Consider the following 23,742-nt stretch of genomic DNA (forward strand, 5'->3'; position numbering starts at 1 on the left):
TAGAGTTCGATCAAATATCTCACAATCAAGAATAAAAAATGTGATTAGATGAATGTAAATTGAAAACAAATAGAAAATTTAATTTAAAAGTAAAAGTTTACCTTAAAATTGATTAGCGTTGTTGGAGGTTTGGAGAGAAAAAGAAAGAGTTGTTTGAAATTGTTCAAGGTTTGAAGAGAAAATGAAAGAGTTGTTAGAAGAATGAAGAAGAAGAGAGAAAAATGTGTACTAGGTGTGGGGAAAGTGGTTTGGTGGAAATATTTATGACTGATTTTGGCTAGGGACTACCCCTCGCAAATGAGGAAACAATAATGACATATTTTAGCTAGGGGTTACCCCTTGCAAATGAGGAAATAGTAATGACACCTATAAAAGAGCAGTCATGACATTGATGTGATTTGATCTCACTATCAAACTTTAGCTAGGGGTTGTCCCTAGCAAATGAAAGTAATATTTTTTAGGGGTTAAGCCCCTCACAAATGTGCACATTTGTCTGTCCAATAAAAAGAGTAATGACACCATTTTATTGAGCGATATGTGACCCCTCGCAATGATGAGTTTCAAAAATAAAAATTTTCCTCTATAATATTTGTGAGGGGCGACCCCTAATAATATAATTTTTTTATTTTATTTTATGCGTTGGGACGGGTTAAACCCCAAAAAACACACTACCTCCGTTTTTTATTATACTATTAATGAAGGATAATTTTGTAAAATCTTTCATAATTTTTCTTTTTTATATCATAATTATTATATTTCTTAATATGTGTGAAAAATCAAAAACGATTTATAATAAAAAACGAAGAGAGTATTAATTTAATAAGTGACTTAACTCCATGCCAAACAATTTTTAAAACTTCATTCTCACTCGAAGAAATCAAGCTATTTAATTTACTTGTAATAGACTCTTTAACTTGCATCATTGATAGTCAAATCTTTAATCCTTTCCTCCTTGCAACACTTTTCTTTATACTTCTGTTATTATTTTCAACAACCTTCTTATGCTAGAATAATTTTAATTTCTTTTCTTCATATAAAACAAACAGAAGATAAAAAATATACACAAGCGTGGACGAAGTAAATATATATATATATGATGGTGTCCAATTTTCATTTGTGGAGAAACACAAATAATAATAATAATAATAATAATAATAATAATAATAATAATAATAATAATAATAATAATAATAATAATAATAATTGAAGAAAAAAATGCAACGTTGACAAATTGCAATGAATTATTAATCCACTAGATAATAAGAAATAATATATATATTTATATATAATAAACCCTACTAATCTATATAGTTCTCTATTTAAAGTAGGGTGTGATAGGTGATGGAATTGTCCAAGGTAGGTCATTTTTATTAGCTTCTTCTTCTTCCTCTTCTTTCTTAAATTGAATTTATGATTTTCTGAACCTTTTCTACATTGTCAACATTCTCATGCTTGTGCTCATAATAACTAAGGTTTTGTGTACGTTTCTGAATTTGTATATATAGTTATGAGCAACACAATGATGCCAAGGAGCAAACTCATGTTTAATTTGGTTTATGATAGAGGTTGACACACTCACACACTCCTTTCTTAATTTCTATCTTTTTTTCTATTCAATTCCACACATTTTTTTATTTTGAAAAAAAAGAAGACAAAAATGGATAATATTGGCAAGAGTATGAAGCATGAGAGCAAGAAAGTGGGCATCATCACGAAAACATGGGAGAGATGCAAGTCCATAGGACGAGGAGGGGTAAAGATTAAATATCCATCCTCAGTGACTCCAACGACAAGAAGGAGTAAATCCTGGCCTAATCTACGAGGCGAGGAAATCAAGATAGGTAAGAAAGTTGCACCAGAAGGATTCTTTTCCGTGTACGTGGGATCTCAAATGCAAAGGTTTGTGATAAAAACCGAGTATTGTAACCATCCTTTGTTCAAGATGTTGCTTGAAGAAGCTGAATCAGAATACGGTTATAGTTGTCAAGGACCTTTGACTCTTCCTTGTGATGTTGATGTTTTTTACAAAGTGTTGATGGAAATAGATAACGAAACTCCTTCTCAAGGTTGTACTTTTGGTGGAAACCGCTCTCGTTCATCTTATCAACTTCTTAGTCCTTCTCGAGTGATCATCTTAAACAACTTCTGATTATCATTTTAGTACTATCTATTTTATTCTAAAAAAAAAGTTTTGATAATCTGGACTTTCGATCGCGAATTTTAGATTATCTTAAACTTCATACATACCTATATAATAATGTTTTGTTGAATTAATTTCCCATATATATCTAGTGTAGTTAGTCTTGTGTTAATTTCTTTCCATTGCAAGTAGTGATTATGGAATATAATGATCAAATGTTGAAATTAGTAAAACGTGTGATCCATGGTTTACCCTATTCAAATTTTTGTCTCTCTTTTACTATATGTGTATGTGGACAAATACATCTTCCCTCCCACCAACACAATAATCATTATTTTAAAATTCTAATCACATCATGTGTAATCTAAATCAATGATGATAATTTTAGGGTTGACTTTACTCCATTTACAAAACAAATGAATATCTATGTATGTATAAGATAAGCTTAAATAATGAACAAAACCATATAAATACAAATTAGTACTTGTTTTTAAGTTGGTTGAGTTGTTTTGATGTCATGGCCGGTTGAGTATTTGATAGATCAAATCTTATTGCTATTTAATTATGTGTTTACTTCTTCTAATATGAAGCCATGTAGAGTTTAAATAGCTTTTATTCGGTTGTCATTTAAGAGTTAGAAAATAGAATGAAGTATTATTGTTTGATCTAGTTGCTGTCCTTTTATTATTCTTGTAAGATGGGTTACAATATTCGTAGATGAAATGTATGATGGAACACTAGGGTCTATGAACTTACGTACCACTACATATCATAACAACTAGCAGCCATATTCTAAGCCTAAAACATAAAATAGTGTTTATTGATGAATTTGAAAGTTAATCAATGAATGGTTCATTTAATATAAGTTTTTGTAAGTCACACATCCACTATATATAAGTAAAAGACATCACTCACATGTATCTAATATCTTAATGAGTTTAGATAAAATGTATCGTCTCTCTTTTCGGACCCACTCTAACATATTATCATTCTTGGTATTCTCTAAATCCTCTAACAAGTGGTATGTAACAAGTGGTATATGAGTTCTAATTCGCTTTACTGGGGAGCATGAATTAGACCCTATTATGAGATGTACGAGACTCATACATGTAAGAAAGATTGTTAGCCTCTCGTGTGAATAATTAAGTCATGCATTGACTATGAATGAGTAAAGTCTTGAATACATAAGGGAGATAATTCATATATCTAATAATTTAATATTTCGTATGGAGATGTGTCATCTCCTTGTCTTGTGGTCCTGTCATACGGTGAACTGGACTTTTTTGTGGTTTTAATCGCAATGTCGCGGTTAGCAAGAGTCGCCACCGACTTTTCTTTTATCCAATAAGGAAAGGTGGAAAAGAACAGGAAAAACCTTAATTTAGATTTTGGGTTCGGGAGGTACATTATACAAAGGGAAGGTGTTAGCACCCTTTGTATCCATGGTTATCCATGGGCTCTTAATTGCTCGATCACTTATATTATTTTTGTCTAAAAAAAAGTGTTTGTGAATTGTTTAGAAAAATTGTTTTGAAAAGAGAATTTAACTTTGTAATGATTCTTGTATGAATGTATACAAAGTGATTATCTCGTTTAGTTTTGAATATTGTTTAGAAAAATATAACTCGGTAATGATTCTAGTATGAATGTATACCAAGTGGTGATTTTCTGAAGGTATTTTGAAAGGTGTGAGGTGTGAAAAAATGTTTTAGGTTGTGAGCCAGCAATTAAGAGTTATACCGACCCAAGGTCTTTATGAGTATTTCCTATCCTTATGAGGGTAAAACTGTCCTTATTATTGAGAAATAAGTAGTTTTATCCTTTGGATGTAAAAGGGTCATCGTAGGGTCATCGATTGGTCATTGAAGGCAACAGTTATGAGGATACCTTAGCATTCGAAGGGACTATCATCATTTAACCGTAGGCAACATCGGAGGGTCATCGAGGGACAAAGTTGTATATTCGAAGGCAACATCCGAGGGACTATAATTTATTTTATGATGATTTAACCGAAGGGTCTTTGCTAAGGGTATCCCCACGTTCGCGGGACATGACTGTAATATCGTAATCGTAAGGCAACAAAGAGAGGTCCAAGATCACTTATTCAAAGGCAAAGTTTTACAATTAATTATATAATTAGGATGAAACTCCACATTAAAATTATTAAAAATAATATATTAAAAAATTAATACATTAGAAATTAATACATTAAAAAATTAATTTAGGGTGAAACTCCACAAGGGTATCCCACAAATAAAGTGGAATACCTAGCCAATAACCTTTTCCTGGGATATGTGAACCTTTACGAAACTCAAAAAAAGAAACATGTTAGAACACCAAATCAGGGTGCAATCGAAGATTACACCGGAGAAATATCACAACAATAAATAGGATAGGATGAATAATGCATGGCTATGATAAAAACATAAAAAAAACAGACTAGAAGAATCAGGTACTGTCTCGTTCGCCTCTGCCTCGCCTAGCGAAGGCCACGGATTTTGAATTTGAAAACAGCCCCATGTTAGGAACTTTGAATTTTATGGCATTTTATCACAGGAATAACATGGTCAAACATTCAGGGTATTCAGGCATATTTAAATTCCCATACGAAAGCAAATTATATATCAACATTTAATCATGATGCATTATATATGTAGATATGGCCAATTGAAAGTATAAACAATAGAGATACGCAAAACCTGTTTGCCAATTCAAGGTTGAAGGGATTGACCACTTGTAGTATCGGAATAAGTTAGGCAGCGGGAATTGGACGGCGATGGCTTCGGTGCAGATGGGCTGCCTTCAGGGTTTCTTTACTCTGAATTCTCCGGGTAGGCAGGGTTCCTATGCCAAAGTTTCTATCCGTCCTTCTCTGTTCTCTCTCTTTCTTTTTCCTCAAGGTTTTGTTCCAAGGAAACCTCAGAGTGTTTTGCTTCTCTTCCTTCTTTCTCCAGTGAATCTCCCAGTGTAAATCCCAGTCTAACTCCAAGTGTAACTCCCCTACTGAAACTTCAGTATTTATAGACTAATTTCGTGGGTAATGGGCTTGGAATGAGGGAGACCCAAGTCCAAAATAATTTGTTATATTTTATTTATTTATTTATTTTAATTATTTAATTAATTAATTAATTAAAAAAAATTTCTCTTTTTTTTTCTTTTTTTTTCTTTTTTTTTTTCGTTTTTTTTTTTCGTTTTTTTTTTTTTTTTTTTTTTTTTTTTTTTTTAGGAAAAATGATGGGTAATTTTTGGGGTATGACAGCTGCCCCTGTTCAATATTCTTGAACCGAGAGAGTTAGGATGGCGTGTATGCCATTCGTGGTCTGGAGGTGGAAGATTATTGAACACTAGAATGCCCCAAAAATTTGCACTTGAGAATCGACAGTTGGTCTTGATGGAGATGGGCTTAAAGATGCCATCCGGGAGGTTTGATGACGAAAGCTTCAGATCGCGCCGTATATTAGGCCAATTTGAAGACATGGGTGCCACACTGGGTCGTACGTTAGACCGTATAATGAGTCATCCATTAGGCTGCCGACTTCGCTGGGGAGTCGGAGTGTGTCATATGCTGTTGGGGATAAAGGATCAGAATGGACCATACGCTAGATCGTATCTGAGTTGCAGAATGAGCCGTACGTTAGGCTGAATCTGATGACGAAAGGGGTAGTCGTACGTTAGACTAACTTCAGAAATGTACCGTATGTTAGGTAGGATCTGATGATGAAAGGGGTAGTCGTACGTTAGACTACACTTCAGAAATGTACCGTATGTTAGGTAGCATCTGAGGGGATGGACATCCGAATGGGTCGTACGTTAGACCGTCGCAGAATGAGTCGTCTGTTAGACCGCATCTGATGATGAAAGCGGTAGTCGTACGCCAGACTACACTTCAGAAATGTACCGTACGTTAGGTAGCATCTGAGGGTTGTAAGATCCAAACGGGTCGTACGTTAGAACGCGTTGGGGTTGTTGGAGTTCAGAATGGATCGTACGCTAGATCGTATCTGAGTTGCAGAATGAGCCGTCCGTTAGGCTGTATCTGAAGAAGAAAGTAGTCGTACGCTAGACTACACCCCTGAATGTACCGTACGCTAGGCAGTATCCGAGGATTTGAAGGTCCAAATGGGTCGTACGTTAGACCGCATTGGAGTTGCTGAAGAAGTCATATGTTGGGCTGAATCAGAATGAACCGTACGTTAGGCTGTATCTGATAACCTGTATATGTTGTACTTGCAATAAATGTCTGGGATGGGCTTAGAGATGCCATCGTTAGGAGGATATCGAAGTGTTGTCAGAATGAATGTTCCCATGAACTGTATTTGAAATATGTATCTGAATCTTGAATGTGATTGATAAAGGTGTCTGTCTGAATGAACCTTCTACTTTGACTATATCAGGAGGATAATTAACCTGCAAAGAAAAAGTTAGCTTCATGCTATGTCATGATGCATGAGATGTTTCGTGTTATGCTAAAATAAATGTGAATGTTGTATGCATGCGTATGCTGTGAAAGGATGTAATGAATGAGTTATGCGTATGAGAAGTTCTGCTTGGGGACTCTACTGGGGAAAATAAATCCCCATCTACTGATTTGAGACATTTGTGTCGATGACCCTTTCTCGGATGGGGATGCTTGATTTCTGTCTGATGGTGGAAATATTCAACAGAGCCTGGCTGGGGATGGATGAGATGATCAATCTGTCTGGTGACGCCGACCTCTGTTGGGGAGTAACTGGCTGTGCCTGGGGATACTGCCATTTTCTGAGGAGAAAAAAAAAGGCTTGCTGGGGAAGAGAATTGGTAGCGGATTCATTGGAAGCATGATTAGACCTTTTCCTTGATCCTGAAGTCTTGTAGTAATTGCTATTGCTATTCTATGCATGTATTTTGGTAAACATTGGTCATATTCAAATGCATATATTAATTCAAATTAAATCAATGGACGTTTACGCAACAAAACAGAAAAAGAAAAAACAAAAGCATCTTTTGAAAGAAGGTTGTATTGATTTTGAAAGAAGGCCTATAAACAGGCAATTTGTGTACAAGGAGACAGAAATCCTAGTAAGAGGAAATTGTCGAAAACAAAGAGAAAGCTATGTGGAAGAAGTCCTATTGATTTTAAGTCTACTACTGTCATTATGTCTTCAAGCATCTCATCCCCTGCTGTCGGATGGAAGTGATTGGCTTGTTCAGTCCCTCGAACTTGGATGAAAGTTGACTGAGAACGGGACATAGTCATACGCTTTAATCCCTAATTTTTGCCTGGACCGCCTTTTCAGGTTTTCAGTCCACCAGGATACCCTTTTTTGCCCAAGCCGCCTTTTCAGGTTTTCGACTTGCCGGGTGTACATTTTTTTTTATATATCCCTAATTTTTGCCCGAACCCTTTTGGTTCGCCGGGATGCCCTTACTTTTGCCTAGATACGTCGATCTAGCGGGTCTCTTTTATGCGTAGTATTTTTTAACTATGTCCGCGTTCACGGGATGTGGGAAGTCTTCACCATCCATAGTAGCGAGTATCATGGCTTCACCAGAGAATACCTTCTTAACCACAAATGGCCCTTCGTATGTGGGAGTCCATTTGCCTCTGGGATCACCTTGTGGTAGAATGATACGCTTGATCACCAAGTCGCCAAGTTGGTACACCTGTCTCTTAACTCTTTTGTTAAATGCCTGGGTCATGCATTTCTGATATATCTGCCCATGACAAACAGCCGCAAGTCTCTTCTCATCAATCAGATTTATCTGATCGAGTCGAGTCTGAATCCATTCATCTTCATCTAAGCCCGCCTCTTTCATGATTCTTAGAGAGGGAATCTGAACTTCCACTAGTAAGATGGCTTCCATTCCATAGACTAAAGAGAACGGAGTTGCCCCTGTCGTAGTGCGCACTGAAGTGCGATAACCGTAAAGAGTAAAGGGTAACATCTCATGCCAGTCTTTGTATGTTACTGTCATTTCTTGCATGACCTTCTTGATATTGTTAGCAGTCCCCACGGCGCCGTTCATCTTTGGCCGGTACGGAGAAGAGTTATGGTGTTTTATTTTGAACTGCGTGCAGAGTTCAGTAATCATCTTGTTGTTCAAATTAGTACCATTGTCAGTGATAACTCTTTCAGGAGACAGCAGGTTTCTCAAATAGGTATTTGATAGAATCCATCTTAGAAGTCAATAAGGTGGTATGATTCAACATATACTGTCTTAGTCGGCGAGCAGCCCAGGCCAAAGCACAGCAAGCTTTCTCGGGCTGTGAGTATCTTGTTTCACAGTCGGTACCTTTTGCTAAGGCAGTATATGGCATGCTCTTTTCGACCAGACTCGTCATGTTGCCCCAACACACCTCATTGAATTTTCTAACACGGTCAAATACGTAATTAAAGGTCTTCCTTCAACTGGTGGCATCGGAACTGGAGGTTCTTGGCGATATTTCCTGATTTTGTCATAAGCTTCTTGGCATTCATCATTCCATACCATCTCTTGATTTTGTCTCAGTAATTTGAAGATGGGTTTGCAGGTAGCAGTCAAGTGTGGAATGAATCGGGCAATGTAATTCGAGTGCCCCAAGAAACCTCTGACTTCTTTCTTGTTTATTTCAGTACCCAGATTTACAATTTCAATTGATTCCTCATGCGGCTGTATAGTCTTTTCTTCTTGCAGTAGTCGGGCAAGTTCTCCAGGGACTTCACAATCTTCCTCGCTTCCATCCTCGGCTTGGTAGATCGGATTTTCAAAGTCATAATGAACAGTAGCAGAGTCATTACCAACAGGATCCAGAGTGGATATGGATCGGCAAATTGTTACGTGAGTGTGTGCAAGAAACATAGCTTGTTTGAAAAATGACAGGAAAGATAAAGAGCGCAATATTTGAATGCAAAAAGTCCATTGATCTATTGAATATGAATATGCTTATGAAAATGACAAACCCCTAACAAATTAGCCATTGTGCCTCGGGCATAGACACAATGCTTTAAGAAGTTTGATTGTAAAAGAAAATTAAAATTTGCAATTCTAGAATAAACAATAACAATTACTCCTGACTAAAGGAAATCGGGATAATGTCTTCAGTCTTCCAATTGTTGAGTTCGTCACCAATTGTTGGGAAAATCCAGCTATCCAAGTCGCAATCACTATCAGCATCTTCCATAGCATTAATCTGATTTTTGACTATCTTTCCAGAGTTAAACCCCAGGCCAGCTTTATCAGACTTGTACGGTACATTGATCAGTTGACCCCAACCAGCACGATCACCATTTTCAATCGCGGCTTGAGCATCTTTCAGAGAGATCATGACAGGGGGAGCACGAACAACCTTGGGCACAAGGGGAGTTGGCTTAAGGACAGGACTGGGTGGAGGAACCACTTCAAATGACTGAGAAGGAGTCTCAAAGAATTCACCATCCATCTCGACGTATTTGAAGGCTTGCACACTACTGACAATATACTCTTCTTCTCCACATACAGTGACAACCATGCCTGCTATTGGATACTTCAGCTTTTGATGAAGCGACGAAGCTACCGCACCTGCCCCATGGATCCAAGGGCGCCCCAACAAGCAGGAGTAGGCGGGACGAATGTCCATCACGTGAAAGGTAGTGTTGAAGACTTGAGGTCCTATCTTGATAGGGAGAACCACTTCACCATAGACAACACTCTTCGCACCATCGTAAGCACGCACCACAACATCACTAGGTTTCAGTTCAATGCCTTTGTAGTCAAATTTATCGAGTACAACTTTCGGGAGCACATTCAAGGAAGAGCCGTTGTCGATCAACACGTGAGCCAGGGTGATCCCCTCACACTCGATGGAGATATGCAGAGCTTTATTGTGATTCTTTCCTGCTGGCGTCAGGTCAGCATCGGAAAAGCCTAGGCCATTGTCAACAGTCAAATTAGCAACATAATGTTCGAATTGATCGACGGATGTTTCTTGAGGCACATGAGCGGTCTTCAAGAATTTCATCAATGCATTGGCATGGGATTCAGAGGATAATAACAAGGACAACATTGAGATTTTAGACGGAGTATGCCCCAATTGTTCCACTACATCAAAATCGCTCTTACGGATGATTTTCAGCATCTCTTCCATTTCCTGTTTGGCAACATCTTCAGAAGTAACTTCGACCGATGTCTCTGACTGAGGAGGATTGACTGGTCTTTTTCCTCGAATTTCGGGAGCGGGAGGTGAGATTTCTGGGGAGTAGATCCTTCCACTTCGAGTAACTTTACTAGTCCCCACAATATCATTAGGATTAGCAGAACTACCAACCTGCTTTATGCCATGGATGTAAACGTCGCCTCCATAGTTCCACGGAATAGCTTTGCTGGAGGAATATGGCACGGGGCCAGGTGCGGTAATAATCAGGGGAGCCACTTTGGGCTCAGCGGTAATCTTCACAGGCACTCTAGTAGCGGTAATCTTCACTGGAGCTTTGGACCTAGCAATCACAGATACCTCTTCAATAGAGTTGTCCACCTTAGGAACCCTTTCAAATAGAATTGTACGATCATCCATCAGCCGTTGAATGCCGTTCTTCAACTTCAAACAATCATTGGGTCGGAGTACACAGAGATCGCAATCTTCAGCACAACCTGGAAATAAACCAGCTTGCAATAAATTCTTCTTAACGATCAGGAGAGGAGATGCTAAATCAGCAACGTCAGTAACGTGAGAATTGTCGTCCACAACATTAACATTCTGGTCATGATTAGGCATAGGTGCTGTGATGACATTGGGGGTCGCCGGAGGATCAAATTCAATTTCTCCAGCGTCGATCATATCCTGAATCTTGTTCTTCAACAACCAGCAATCATTCGTATCATGCCCGGGGCTATCGGAGTGATAGGCACACCTGGCGTTGGGATTATAACGAGGAGAAGTAGTGTTGGGATTTGCAGGAGGGCCTCTGAGGGTAATCAAATTGGCCTTTAACATACTCTGAAGTGCTTGGGTTAAAGTCATATTGATCTTGGTAAACTGTCTTCTCGACCTGTCTTGTCTATGTTGGAAGTTCTGAGATGGCGGTGCGGCAATTGTAACTGCCCCAACAGTATGGTCATGATTCTTCTTGTTATGCTTCCTCTCACTGTACACAGCATTTGATTCACTCTTTCCCTGATAGGACTTTTTGGTGCTTGCAGAAGTAGCTGCCTGTATCTTTCCACTTCGAATGCCGCTTTCAACCCGTTCACCTGTCAAGATAAGTTCAGTGAAACCTGACGAGGAACTTCCCAGTAGATGGCTGTAGAATGGGCCAGTCAGTGTACCCATGAACATGTCCACTAACTCTCGATCAGTCATAGGGGGTTTGACTCTGCCAGCCAAATCTCTCCACTTTTGAGCATATTCTTTGAAACTTTCTTTAGAGCCCATAGTCATATTTTGTAGCTGTAGCCGAGTAGGCGCTAACTCAGAATTATACTGGTAGTGCTTGTAGAAAGCTGTTGCTAAATCAGTCCATGTGCGGATGTTAGAGCTCTCAAGCTGATAATACCACTCTAACTGTGTGCCAGACAGACTCTCTTGGAAGAAATGGATCCACAGTTTCTTATCAGTAGTGTGCGGCTGAATCTTTCTCACATAAGCCCTTAGATGCATCTGAGGACAAGAGGCACCATCATACTTAGTGAAAATGGGAACCTTGAATTTGCGGGGAATGACCACATCAGAGACCAGACCCAAGTTTTCGAAATCCAGACCGGGCACTTTCTGCCCCTCCATAGCTAGCATACGTTCTTCCAGCAACTTGTACTTATCATCCTTCGGAGAGTACTGTTCATGTTCATAATCTTCATCGTCGTCCTCAGAATTGACGAGATTAGGATTCTCATCTTCCGAATCATTCTCGGTCTCTTCTTCTGAATCCTTCGGAATTCTAATCTTGACTCCTGTAACCTGTCCCTTAAGCCTTCTCCCCGGGTTGATGTAACCCACAGGTTTCTGGTCCTTCTTCTTCTCCATCAAAAGAGCTTTCAGTTCTTCCTGCCCCTTAGATAAGCTCAGCATCATTTCCTGGAATTGAGCATTCTGGGCCTGGAGATCTTTGACAGTTTGTTCGAGAGCCATTGTTCAATCTGTTTGAATCTGCTGGAATCTGTTTGATAGGAAAATAGTGAGAACACTGATCCTTTAGAATACCTGTTATGCGATGCAATGCAATGTATGAAATGTTTTCAAGGACTTTCGGGATTTAACTTTGCATAAACTAACAAAAAGAGCTTTTTTTTCTTTTCTCTTTTGTTTTTGCTTTTGTTTTTGTTTTTTCTGTTTTTTTTTTAGCAGAGTTAAATCCCTAAATCCTTGAAATGGTTAGTACAATGCCATGATGTTATGATGTTATGTTGTTATGATGTCATGTTGTTAGATAAATAACAAGCACAAGCAAGTCACACAACAATCATTCCTAGGTTTTAAGGCTTGCGTGAGTTCCATAGGTAAATACCCTCCCCACTGAAGTTTGGTTGGTTCAACCTGTCTTAGAATAGTAACCGGGTTCTAGAAGGATCTCAAATCATTGACCTTTCCTTAAGTCCACTTCAGTGCAACACCAAGTAGTTGACCGAAGCTTCCCTAAAGTCCAATCTCAAAGAGTGTAGTATCGAGTCTCAACCAACTCCAGTCGGAACCGAAGCCAGTTATCTCACTACTTTCTAATGGCCAGGATGAGTCAATTAGGGTTCTAAAGGTCTGGTTAATGCTTTTATGACACCACGCGAATGCCAAATATTTCCTCAACTAACATGAGGAACATCAGGACATCCAAAGTGCCACATTAACCGTAGCCATCATTTTGACCATTCCAGTATACGCCGGACAGTCGCGATGATCTCTTGCTACTTACCTAAGGTACACTAGATCCGGGTGTAGGATCTTTCACTCAAGCATAACATACCCAAGCAATCCCTTAAAAATAAATCAGACAAATTGAATAAGTGATCTTGTTTTTAAGGTAACCTCTCTTTTTAAATATTTAGGCTCCCCAGCAGAGTCGCCAGTTCTGTCATACGGTGAACTGGACTTTTTTGTGGTTTTAATCGCAATGTCGCGGTTAGCAAGAGTCGCCACCGACTTTTCTTTTATCCAATAAGGAAAGGTGGAAAAGAACAGGAAAAACCTTAATTTAGATTTTGGGTTCGGGAGGTACATTATACAAAGGGAAGGTGTTAGCACCCTTTGTATCCATGGTTATCCATGGGCTCTTAATTGCTCGATCACTTATATTATTTTTGTCTAAAAAAAAGTGTTTGTGAATTGTTTAGAAAAATTGTTTTGAAAAGAGAATTTAACTTTGTAATGATTCTTGTATGAATGTATACAAAGTGATTATCTCGTTTAGTTTTGAATATTGTTTAGAAAAATATAACTCGGTAATGATTCTAGTATGAATGTATACCAAGTGGTGATTTTCTGAAGGTATTTTGAAAGGTGTGAGGTGTGAAAAAATGTTTTAGGTTGTGAGCCAGCAATTAAGAGTTATACCGACCCAAGGTCTTTATGAGTATTTCCTATCCTTATGAGGGTAAAACTGTCCTTATTATTGAGAAATAAGTAGTTTTATCCTTTGGATGTAAAAGGGTCATCGTAGGGTCATCGATTGGTCATTGAAGGCAACAGTTATGAGGATACCTTAGCATTCGAAGGGACTATCATCATTTAACCGTAGGCAACATCGGAGGGTCATCGAGGGACAAAGTTGTATATTCGAAGGCAACATCCGAGGGACTATAATTTATTTTATGATGATTTAACCGAAGGGTCTTTGCTAAGGGTATCCCCACGTTCGCGGGACATGACCGTAATATCGTAATCGTAAGGCAACAAAGAGAGGTCCAAGATCACTTATTCAAAGGCAAAGTTTTACAATTAATTATATAATTAGGATGAAACTCCACATTAAAATTATTAAAAATAATATATTAAAAAATTAATACATTAGAAATTAATACATTAAAAAATTAATTTAGGGTGAAACTCCACAAGGGTATCCCACAAATAAAGTGGAATACCTAGCCAATAACCTTTTCCTGGGATATGTGAACCTTTACGAAACTCAAAAAAAGAAACATGTTAGAACACCAAATCAGGGTGCAATCGAAGATTACACCGGAGAAATATCACAACAATAAATAGGATAGGATGAATAATGCATGGCTATGATAAAAACATAAAAAAAAAACAGACTAGAAGAATCAGGTACTGTCTCGTTCGCCTCTGCCTCGCCTAGCGAAGGCCACGGATTTTGAATTTGAAAACAGCCCCATGTTAGGAACTTTGAATTTTATGGCATTTTATCACAGGAATAACATGGTCAAACATTCAGGGTATTCAGGCATATTTAAATTCCCATACGAAAGCAAATTATATATCAACATTTAATCATGATGCATTATATATGTAGATATGGCCAATTGAAAGTATAAACAATAGAGATACGCAAAACCTGTTTGCCAATTCAAGGTTGAAGGGATTGACCACTTGTAGTATCGGAATAAGTTAGGCAGCGGGAATTGGACGGCGATGGCTTCGGTGCAGATGGGCTGCCTTCAGGGTTTCTTTACTCTGAATTCTCCGGGTAGGCAGGGTTCCTATGCCAAAGTTTCTATCCGTCCTTCTCTGTTCTCTCTCTTTCTTTTTCCTCAAGGTTTTGTTCCAAGGAAACCTCAGAGTGTTTTGCTTCTCTTCCTTATTTCTCCAGTGAATCTCCCAGTGTAAATCCCAGTCTAACTCCAAGTGTAACTCCCCCCTACTGAAACTTCAGTATTTATAGACTAATTTCGTGGGTAATGGGCTTGGAATGAGGGAGACCCAAGTCCAAAATAATTTGTTATATTTTATTTATTTATTTATTTTAATTATTTAATTAATTAATTAATTAATTAATTAATTAAAAAAAATTTCTCTTTTTTTCTCTTTTTTTTTTTCTTTTTTTTTTTCGTTTATTTTTTTCGTTTATTTTTTCGTTTTTTTTTTTATTTATTTATTTTTTTTTTTAGGAAAAATGATGGGTAATTTTTGGGGTATGACAGCTGCCCCTGTTCAATATTCTTGAACCGAGAGAGTTAGGATGGCGTGTATGCCATTCGTGGTCTGGAGGTGGAAGATTATTGAACACTAGAATGCCCCAAAAATTTGCACTTGAGAATCGACAGTTGGTCTTGATGGAGATGGGCTTAAAGATGCCATCCGGGAGGTTTGATGACGAAAGCTTCAGATCGCGCCGTATATTAGGCCAATTTGAAGACATGGGTGCCACACTGGGTCGTACGTTAGACCGTATAATGAGTCATCCATTAGGCTGCCGACTTCGCCGGGGAGTCGGAGTGTGTCATATGCTGTTGGGGATAAAGGATCAGAATGGACCATACGCTAGATCGTATCTGAGTTGCAGAATGAGCCGTACGTTAGGCTGAATCTGATGACGAAAGGGGTAGTCGTACGTTAGACTACACTTCAGAAATGTACCGTATGTTAGGTAGGATCTGATGATGAAAGGGGTAGTCGTACGTTAGACTACACTTCAGAAATGTACCGTATGTTAGGTAGCATCTGAGGGGATGGACATCCGAACGGGTCGTACGTTAGACCGTCGCAGAATGAGTCGTCTGTTAGGCCGCATCTGATGATGAAAGCGGTAGTCGTACGCCAGACTACACTTCAGAAATGTACCGTACGTTAGGTAGCATCTGAGGGTTGTAAGATCCAAACGGGTCGTACGTTAGACCGCGTTGGGGTTGTTGGAGTTCAGAATGGATCGTACGCTAGATCGTATCTGAGTTGCAGAATGAGCCGTACGTTAGGAAAAATGATGGGTAATTTTTGGGGTATGACAGGTCCCGAAGCATTAACCTATAGATTCTCTCGTTGATTTTGTGATTTCTCCATAAAGTGATAACAGAGTTGTGGTTTGGATTGGTGGAGGAGTTAGAATCATGTGTTGGATCTTTCTATAGGATGTGGAAACTCATTCTTTAAGGAAATTATTTTAGATAGTGGTACATTGCATGTGGAGAGAGATCCTTTTGGTTATGAATGGATCTCCGCAACTGTTCGATTAGTATGGATAGAAAAGTATAGGCTTTAGTTTGACTTTGATCTGATTGAAATATATCCTTTTACTTGAGTAAGATGATAGTTCCCATGTTGTCTTGTTTTCCGAGGGGATGGAAAATGCAATTGAAAATGGTCATGCCATATTGTTTTGAAGTAAAATTTTATGAGAGATGACTTTTTGGATGAGAAGTTATAGAGACTTATGTTCAGGTAAGACATTTTTGGGAAAATGTGTTTAAACCTTTGTAATTAGGTGCATAGTTCTTCTTTTGTTATCATACCACTCTTTTTCTTATTAATAATACTAGAGATATTGTTATTGTGGTCCTAAATATTCATTTTTCATTCTTTTTCTCTTTTTTAAAAGAAGTTATTTTTAACTCCTTATTTTCTCAAAATTTTGAAATTTTGACCATTTTTTCTGTAGTACCCCAACCCCTAACTTAAACCTTGCTCACTTCTAAGAGCAACCCCAAACTTATTTTTTTCAAACAACTTTAGAACTAAAAGTTTCTACCTAACTCCAAAGAGAGGGTGGAAAGATAAAATCTTTCAAGTCATACGGCTAATAAATAAGGCTAAGTCACTGAAAGAAGGGCTAACCTAAAATGGTTAGCAACAGATGTAACCTATTACTCCATGGTGGTCATAAAGGCTCAGAGCTTAAAACAAATAATTGCCTCAGTATGTGTAAGTCAAACCAGATAAATTGAATCAGAAATAGTTCAAACCTGATAAAGCAATAATACATGAATACACTCAATGGAAGGAATGATAAACAATGAAATTTATTTTGCTAAAACCTTACTAGTTGAGGTATCTAAAGGTTGAGTACAAGTCTCTTGATTCTTTTTTCATTCTTTGCTTTCAATTCGTAAATCACTTTCCTAATGATCAAGTTTCCTCAGATGATGCTTTTGCCTCATTTGTTCAATGCTAAAGTTGCAATTTTTGTAAATATGAAAGAAACAGCAGTAACAAACTCATTCATTAAAGACAACATAGATATTATTTGAGAAACGTGCAAGAGTGACTAATTCCTCTTATTGAATCTAACTATTAACATAACTTAAATAATGCAAAAACAAAAACAAAAATAAACTTGTTAGAAAAGATGGGTTGCCTCCCATGAAGCGCTTCTTTAAGGTTCTAATCTTGACCTTTTGATATTTTTAGGGCGACATATATAACAATAAAAACACACCATCCGTCTTCTTTCTATTGCTTGGTAGGAATTCTATTACTTTGAGAAATTAAAGGTTTTTCTTCCATATTATCTTAAGCTTTATAATATCGTATAAGACATGAATCTCATCCAATACTTCATCTATTTCTACTCTTTCATCAGCCTTTTTGCTAGAAGTAGGAATATTCTTTTGTTGAAGATTTTGATGTAGAACATATACATCTAAACAAATTATTGAATTTTAAGCTTCATTCAAAACTATATAATCTTCATATTATATTCTTGCTATTTTCCCACATATAATTTTTCATCTCCGCTTCTTATATTCCTGCTTCTATTTCTTTATAAAATGGTGTGAACTTTTCTTCTTCTTTCTCTTTTACAACCCCTCCTTCATCGACTACCTCACATTCCAGTTTGAATTCTCTTTCAATTTCCTCATCTCTAGGACTATCTAACATATTTTCATAGAAAATCCCACTAGATCTTAGTTTTAATGCTAATTGGCTAGATACTTTACCAAGTTGCATCTCTAAATTCTCGAAGAATGTTTCCATTATACTTCGTACGGTTTCTTGATGTTTTTTTATTTTCTTGACTTGTGATACACCTCCTATGACCTGGCTCTAGGCACCATAACCTATAAGCTTTGACACCTTCAGGGTATCCAAGGAACATACATTTTAGAGCTCTAGATTTGACTTTGTCTTGATTAATCTGAGCATAGGCTAAGCATCCAAAAATACTCTAAGTCTGTCGAGATTAGGTGGATGTTTCGACCAGACTTCTTAAGCTGTTTTCATCCCGAAAGCTGACGAGGAACACCTATTTATCAGGTAAGTTGCAGTCTTGACCGCCTCAACCGAAAACACATTCTTCAATCTCGCACTAACTAATATGCACCTCACTCTTTCCAAAATGGTTCGATTAAAATTTTATGCCAAACCATTTTGTTAAGGAGTCCCTGTAGTAGTTCTATGCCTTACAATACCAGACACATCATAATAGCTCTCGAAAGCCTCATTACAGAATTTAAGACCACTCTCAATCCTCAACCTTTTGACCTTCCTTCCAAGTTGGTTTTCAACCAGGGTCTTCCAAATCTAGAATTTTTCAAAAGTTTCATCCTTAACTTTATGAATGAATACCCATAACTTTATGAAATAATCATCATATATGAATAGAAAATACTTTTCACCTGAGTGTGAAGGATTCCTTGCAGGCCCCCAAAGATCAACATGAATATAATCAAGGGATCCATGTGTTCTTTGTTTACCTTTGTTAAACTTCATTCTACAGGATTTATCAAATACACAAGGTCCACAAAACTCCAATTTTTCGACCTTGTCACCACACAATATATTTTGTTTCGAAAAATCGACCAAGCCTCTTTAACTGACATGGGCAAGTCTTTTGTGCCATAGCTCAATCTTAGACACAAGTTTTGTGGATGCCATATCTGCTGAACCACTACCTCAGCCTCAAGGTTATACAAGCCTTGTTTCTTCACGTCTCTCAAGACTTCCTTTGACCCATTCATTACACTTACGATACTTTGCATACCTTTGAAAAATGATCCTTTCTTGTCGAATTCACCAAGAGAAATAAAATTTCTCTTAAGATCAGGTACATACCTGAAATTAGTCAATAGCCTTATTGAGTCATCATGGAGCTTGAATCTCACGATCCAATACCTGTTATTTTGCACGCTTTGTTATTTCCCAATAACATTTATCCACCATCTTGATCACATAATTCCTCAAACACATCCTTGTTTGAAGTCATGATCCAAGTACAACCTAAATCCATAATCCACTCCTTGCTAAAGTTTCATCCTCATCTTGAATGAATACAAAGCTTGCTTCAGGTAGAGGTGATTGACCAACGATTTGGTCATGTACAAACTTTAAAGTTTTGTCCACACACCAACTACAATTTTCTCCTTTGAAACTTATTGGAGAACCTTATAATCAAGTCTTAATACAATGGTTATGTCGGCTTTTTCGACTATCATTGTCTTCTCCTTCTCTGATAGGGCAACATCCATCTTATCCGCTCCTTTCAACGCTTCCAACAAACCCTATTGAGCAAGAAAAACTTACATCTTCAAGCTCCTTTGTATAACCCTTTTCAAAGATAGCTTCAATGAAAGCATCAAAGTCAACAAGGGTTCTTTTTGACTCACCAAATTAAACTATATTAGAATCAACAATTTTTTAATGACATGGCAATAAAAATGTGTTATTTCACGATTTTCGAAAATCAACTACAAAAAAAATTACTGGGTCGAGTCGCGAATTTTAGATTGCTCTTTTTAAGACGTTTCACGACATTATCCAAAATTATGCAAAACAATTTAACTACCACAACACCTCCAGTATAAAACAGTTCAGTTAAACTGTATGATTACTACTTATACGGTAAGTAATCGTTCTAGAGTTACACCTTTGATAGCATTAAAACCACTCATAGTTTCTAACAAAAAATCAATCTTTGATGACGCAGACAAGCTACTCGAACAAACAGAAAAGAAATATGAGAAAAAGCGGAGGAGAGAGAGGGAAGAGAGAATTCAGATTTTTGAATTCTGAGATGGAGAGATATCTATTTATAGGTGAATATATATATATATATATATATATATATATATATATATATATATATATATATATATATATATATATATATAAATTAAGGTTTTTAAATTTTTATTAATATTATTATTAAATTAAGCTGGAGTCATTTTATATATTACGAGTATATATAATTTTTTTTTAAGGTTTTAGTATTAACAGTGAAAAGTTCAGTATCCCAAACCCTATTTAGAAGATGTATAAATATAATAGATAATAGATGAAGCTGCCGTCGCTTCACAGTATCTCTTTCTCGCCGACCATGTACAATTCAAGCAAAGATAGGATTAGTGATCTTCCTGACGCAATTCATGAAGACACCCTTGCCCAGAAATGTCCATTTCCCTATCTTATACAATCTAACTCAAATGGAGTTTGATTTTAACTTTAACTTTAATGACAAGTGGAGGTGGATTCTAAAAATGCTTCAACAGAGTCCTAACCTTCAACATCTTATCATTCACGAGGTCGGTTTTATAAATAATTTTGATTTTATTATTAATTTTTATTCAAACTCTAACTCTTTTGTTTTCCGGGAATATTACTTGAATTATTTTAGGAAATAGAAAATGAAAATGGAATCAATGACAACAATTGGGAGGACCCATCCTTTGTTCCAGAATGTCTTTCATCTCGTCTCAGAACATGTTTGTTGAGATGTTCTAGAGGCACAGAGTGTGAGGTTAAATTTGTAGAATATGTCATGAAGAACTCAAAAGTATTAAGTATTATGACAATTCACAACTCCTCTTCTATAAGTTTAAACACAAAGGATGAAATATTACATATTTGTCCAAAGGCTTGTAAACTTATATTTGATTGATGATATTGGAAATTCTAAGAATTTGGTCATATTTTGTCTTCAATGTTATATTGACTTTTATATGTAATTTAAATTCATTTTAGTTCATCAACTTTGTACTTTTCCCTTTCTTACTCTTTCTGTTTTATATTTTAGCTGACCTACAAGTGTTTATCAAATACTTATATAATGCATAGTTACACATTGTGTTGAAGTCTCATGTACAAGTGTATGAAGTGCTGTTTTGGAAATTTTTGTTTTTGAGATTCTACTTTTTCTGTTGGGATTGTTATACACTTACTTTGGTCTTTATTATTTTTATAAATACTTGTATGAAGTGTTGATAGAAGGGAATCAAATTTTATGATAAAGTTTGGTTATTATAATGCGTACACATGTTTTATCATATTTTCTACTCTTTGGCTTGCTTTAAAGTTGAGCTCAAATGTTTATGATTCTTTAATGACAAAGTTTATATATTTTCTTCGACTTTTTCTCTCGTCTCTCTCTTACATCTTCATCATCTTCATCGTCTTTCTCTTGTGCACCAATAATTGATATCTAGAACGTGAGGCGTGTGTGATTGATTTCAATTATGAATTTCACAATGAATTGAAGTTTCAAATCGTAACAAAATCACATTTTCTGATTCTGAAGAATTGGAAAATACAAGTGTTTTATGAGATCTGAGTAAATTCTTGCACAAGATCGAAGATGAACGGTGGAATCAGTAGCTTCAATACGAAGTTTCCAATCTTTGATGATAAAAATCGGAATCGATGGATGATTTCGACGTGTGTGTTGTTTGGCACTCTAGATGTTCTTGATCTCGTCAATGACGATTACGAAGTTGTTGTAGCAGATACAATTGAAGCACAATGGAATACGCACAGAGAGTTGAGGAAGAAAGATAAAAAAACTTTGTTTTACATCCACCAATGTGTGAATGTGAATGTGTTTGAGAAGACCGTTGATAACAGGGACGACTGCGTGTGACATACTGGTACATTGCTATGGAGGTGATGCATCAGTGAAGAAGGTGAATCTTCAGTCTCAACATGAAGAACAATAAGAAGGTACCATATTACATCTCCAGAATGATTCTCATCACAAATGAGATAAAATCTCTTGGAGAGACTCTCTCTGAACAAGTAATCATTGAAAATATACTGAGATCACTTACTCCTCAATTTGATTATATTGTTGTAGCAATTGAACATTCTAAGGACCATAACACCGTGAGAGTTAAAGAGTTGTAAAGTAGTCTAGAAGTATAAGAGTTGCGTCTGACTGAGAGAAACTCTGAAAGAGAGGTAGAGCAGACTCTATAAGCATCTTCTAGTAAAAAGAATAAGAAGCAATCTTGATCAGAGGCCAAGAAGAGACATGGTGGTGGTAATCAGAAGTGGCAAGTCTCAACTTTGATGAGAAGAAACATCATAAGGGAAATGAGAAGTTTGACAAGAAGAAGGTTCAATGTTACTGTTATAAGAAGTTTTGTCATTTTGCTGCTTGCCATACACACAAATTTTTCCTACATATTCTTATTTTATCTGGCTCATGCTTAAATTATTTGCATGCATGGTTATCGAGTTATTTAATCAGGTCATTCATTTTAGTGTTTCATTCATCGCATTTCGCATAATTCGTCAGTGGATCAAACGTTCGATAATAATGAATTTAATCAGTTCAGGTGGGTTTTCGAGGCGAATATGATTTGGTGATTATTCGGGTTTATTTTCTATATTACTTTTGGTGCAGATCATATCTTTATTTGAGATTCATGGTTATCAGGGGTATTGGGATGATTGTTACTTAAGTCAGAAGATTGCTTGAATTTAGAGAAAAGAGTAAAGTTGGAATAAAAAAAGATTTCATTCATTTATTGAAAATTCGTGGTACAGTGAATATTGTTTGAGATACAAATCAAAAGAATTGATTACAAGGAAATTGGGTAAAAAAACTACATCTTTTGGGTACAATTGCCCTTTTGGTCAAATCGTTGACTTTTTGGCCAATTGTTGACTTTTGGTCAAGTGTTGGCCATTGACTCGATTTTGACTCCTGAATTTTCCTAGACCTATTCTACAAGAATTTGATCAAAAAATTATCATTATTCATCAAAAAATGACTTATATCATGATTATGATATAAATGCTAATTTCCAACAAATTCTATCTTCCACCAAGTTTCACTTCCATGGCTTGTTCTTCACTTTCCAATGTTGCTTCAAGTTTATTCTTCCACTAAAATGCTCACTTTTCTAAAAATAAAATTGGTATCAAGTTAGTCTCAATGAATCATAAGCTTAAGTCATCAAAAAGTCATGAAGAACTCAAGAAAACATAGAAAAGTTTTGTACTATGTAGTGATTTCAATACTTGTCTTTCAACATTTTTCAACCTTGATTCATGTCAAAAAAATCAGAATTGGATCCCTGAGTTTACACCATTCAAAAGTGCTTCTTTTCAACACAAAATCACTTCTCAAAAGCACTTAAAGTCATGGGATAATTCACCAAGAATTCAAGGCAAAAGTGGTGAAGAAACTAAAGGCAAAAGCATTAAAAAAAATCAAGTTTCATGCATAATCACTAATGACCTTTTGCCTTACGTTCCAACTTGATACTTTTGGAAAAATCAAGCATCATTTGTCTCTAACTACCTATGCATCCACAACCATTCAATTACACAATTAACCCTTAACTATCAAACTAACACAAATCCTACCAAATTAACACAAATTCCAACTTCCATTTTCAATCAAATTTCCATTCAATCCTAACCATTCATAACAATCAATCCAATAGGTGAAATTAGTGATTCTAAACTAAGGCTTAGATTAATTTCCAACCATTAATAAACGTCTTACTTGGATTACAATTCAAGGGTGCTAATTCATTTACAAAACCTATATAAACATGTCATTTTTCACAAT

General features: G+C 36.6%; 1 protein-coding gene and 1 long non-coding RNA gene across 2 annotated transcripts; both read left to right on the forward strand.

Annotated features, from left to right (window-relative positions):
• Positions 1–1,368: 1,368 nt before the first annotated feature.
• LOC127128476 (auxin-responsive protein SAUR32) lies at positions 1,369–2,396 on the forward strand. The gene has a single exon (XM_051057821.1). The coding sequence runs from the start codon at positions 1,658–1,660 to the stop codon at positions 2,147–2,149; it is 492 nt and encodes a 163-aa protein (XP_050913778.1). The 5' UTR covers positions 1,369–1,657; the 3' UTR covers positions 2,150–2,396.
• A 17,774-nt stretch (positions 2,397–20,170) lies between these two features.
• On the forward strand, positions 20,171–21,056 carry LOC127128477 (uncharacterized). The gene is made up of 2 exons (XR_007805919.1): positions 20,171–20,470; positions 20,563–21,056. It is a non-coding gene; the product is annotated as an uncharacterized LOC127128477 (long non-coding RNA).
• Positions 21,057–23,742: the final 2,686 nt, after the last annotated feature.

This window comes from Lathyrus oleraceus, chromosome 3, assembly GCF_024323335.1.
Source record: "Lathyrus oleraceus cultivar Zhongwan6 chromosome 3, CAAS_Psat_ZW6_1.0, whole genome shotgun sequence".
In the NCBI taxonomy this organism is placed as follows: domain Eukaryota; kingdom Viridiplantae; phylum Streptophyta; class Magnoliopsida; order Fabales; family Fabaceae; genus Lathyrus; species Lathyrus oleraceus.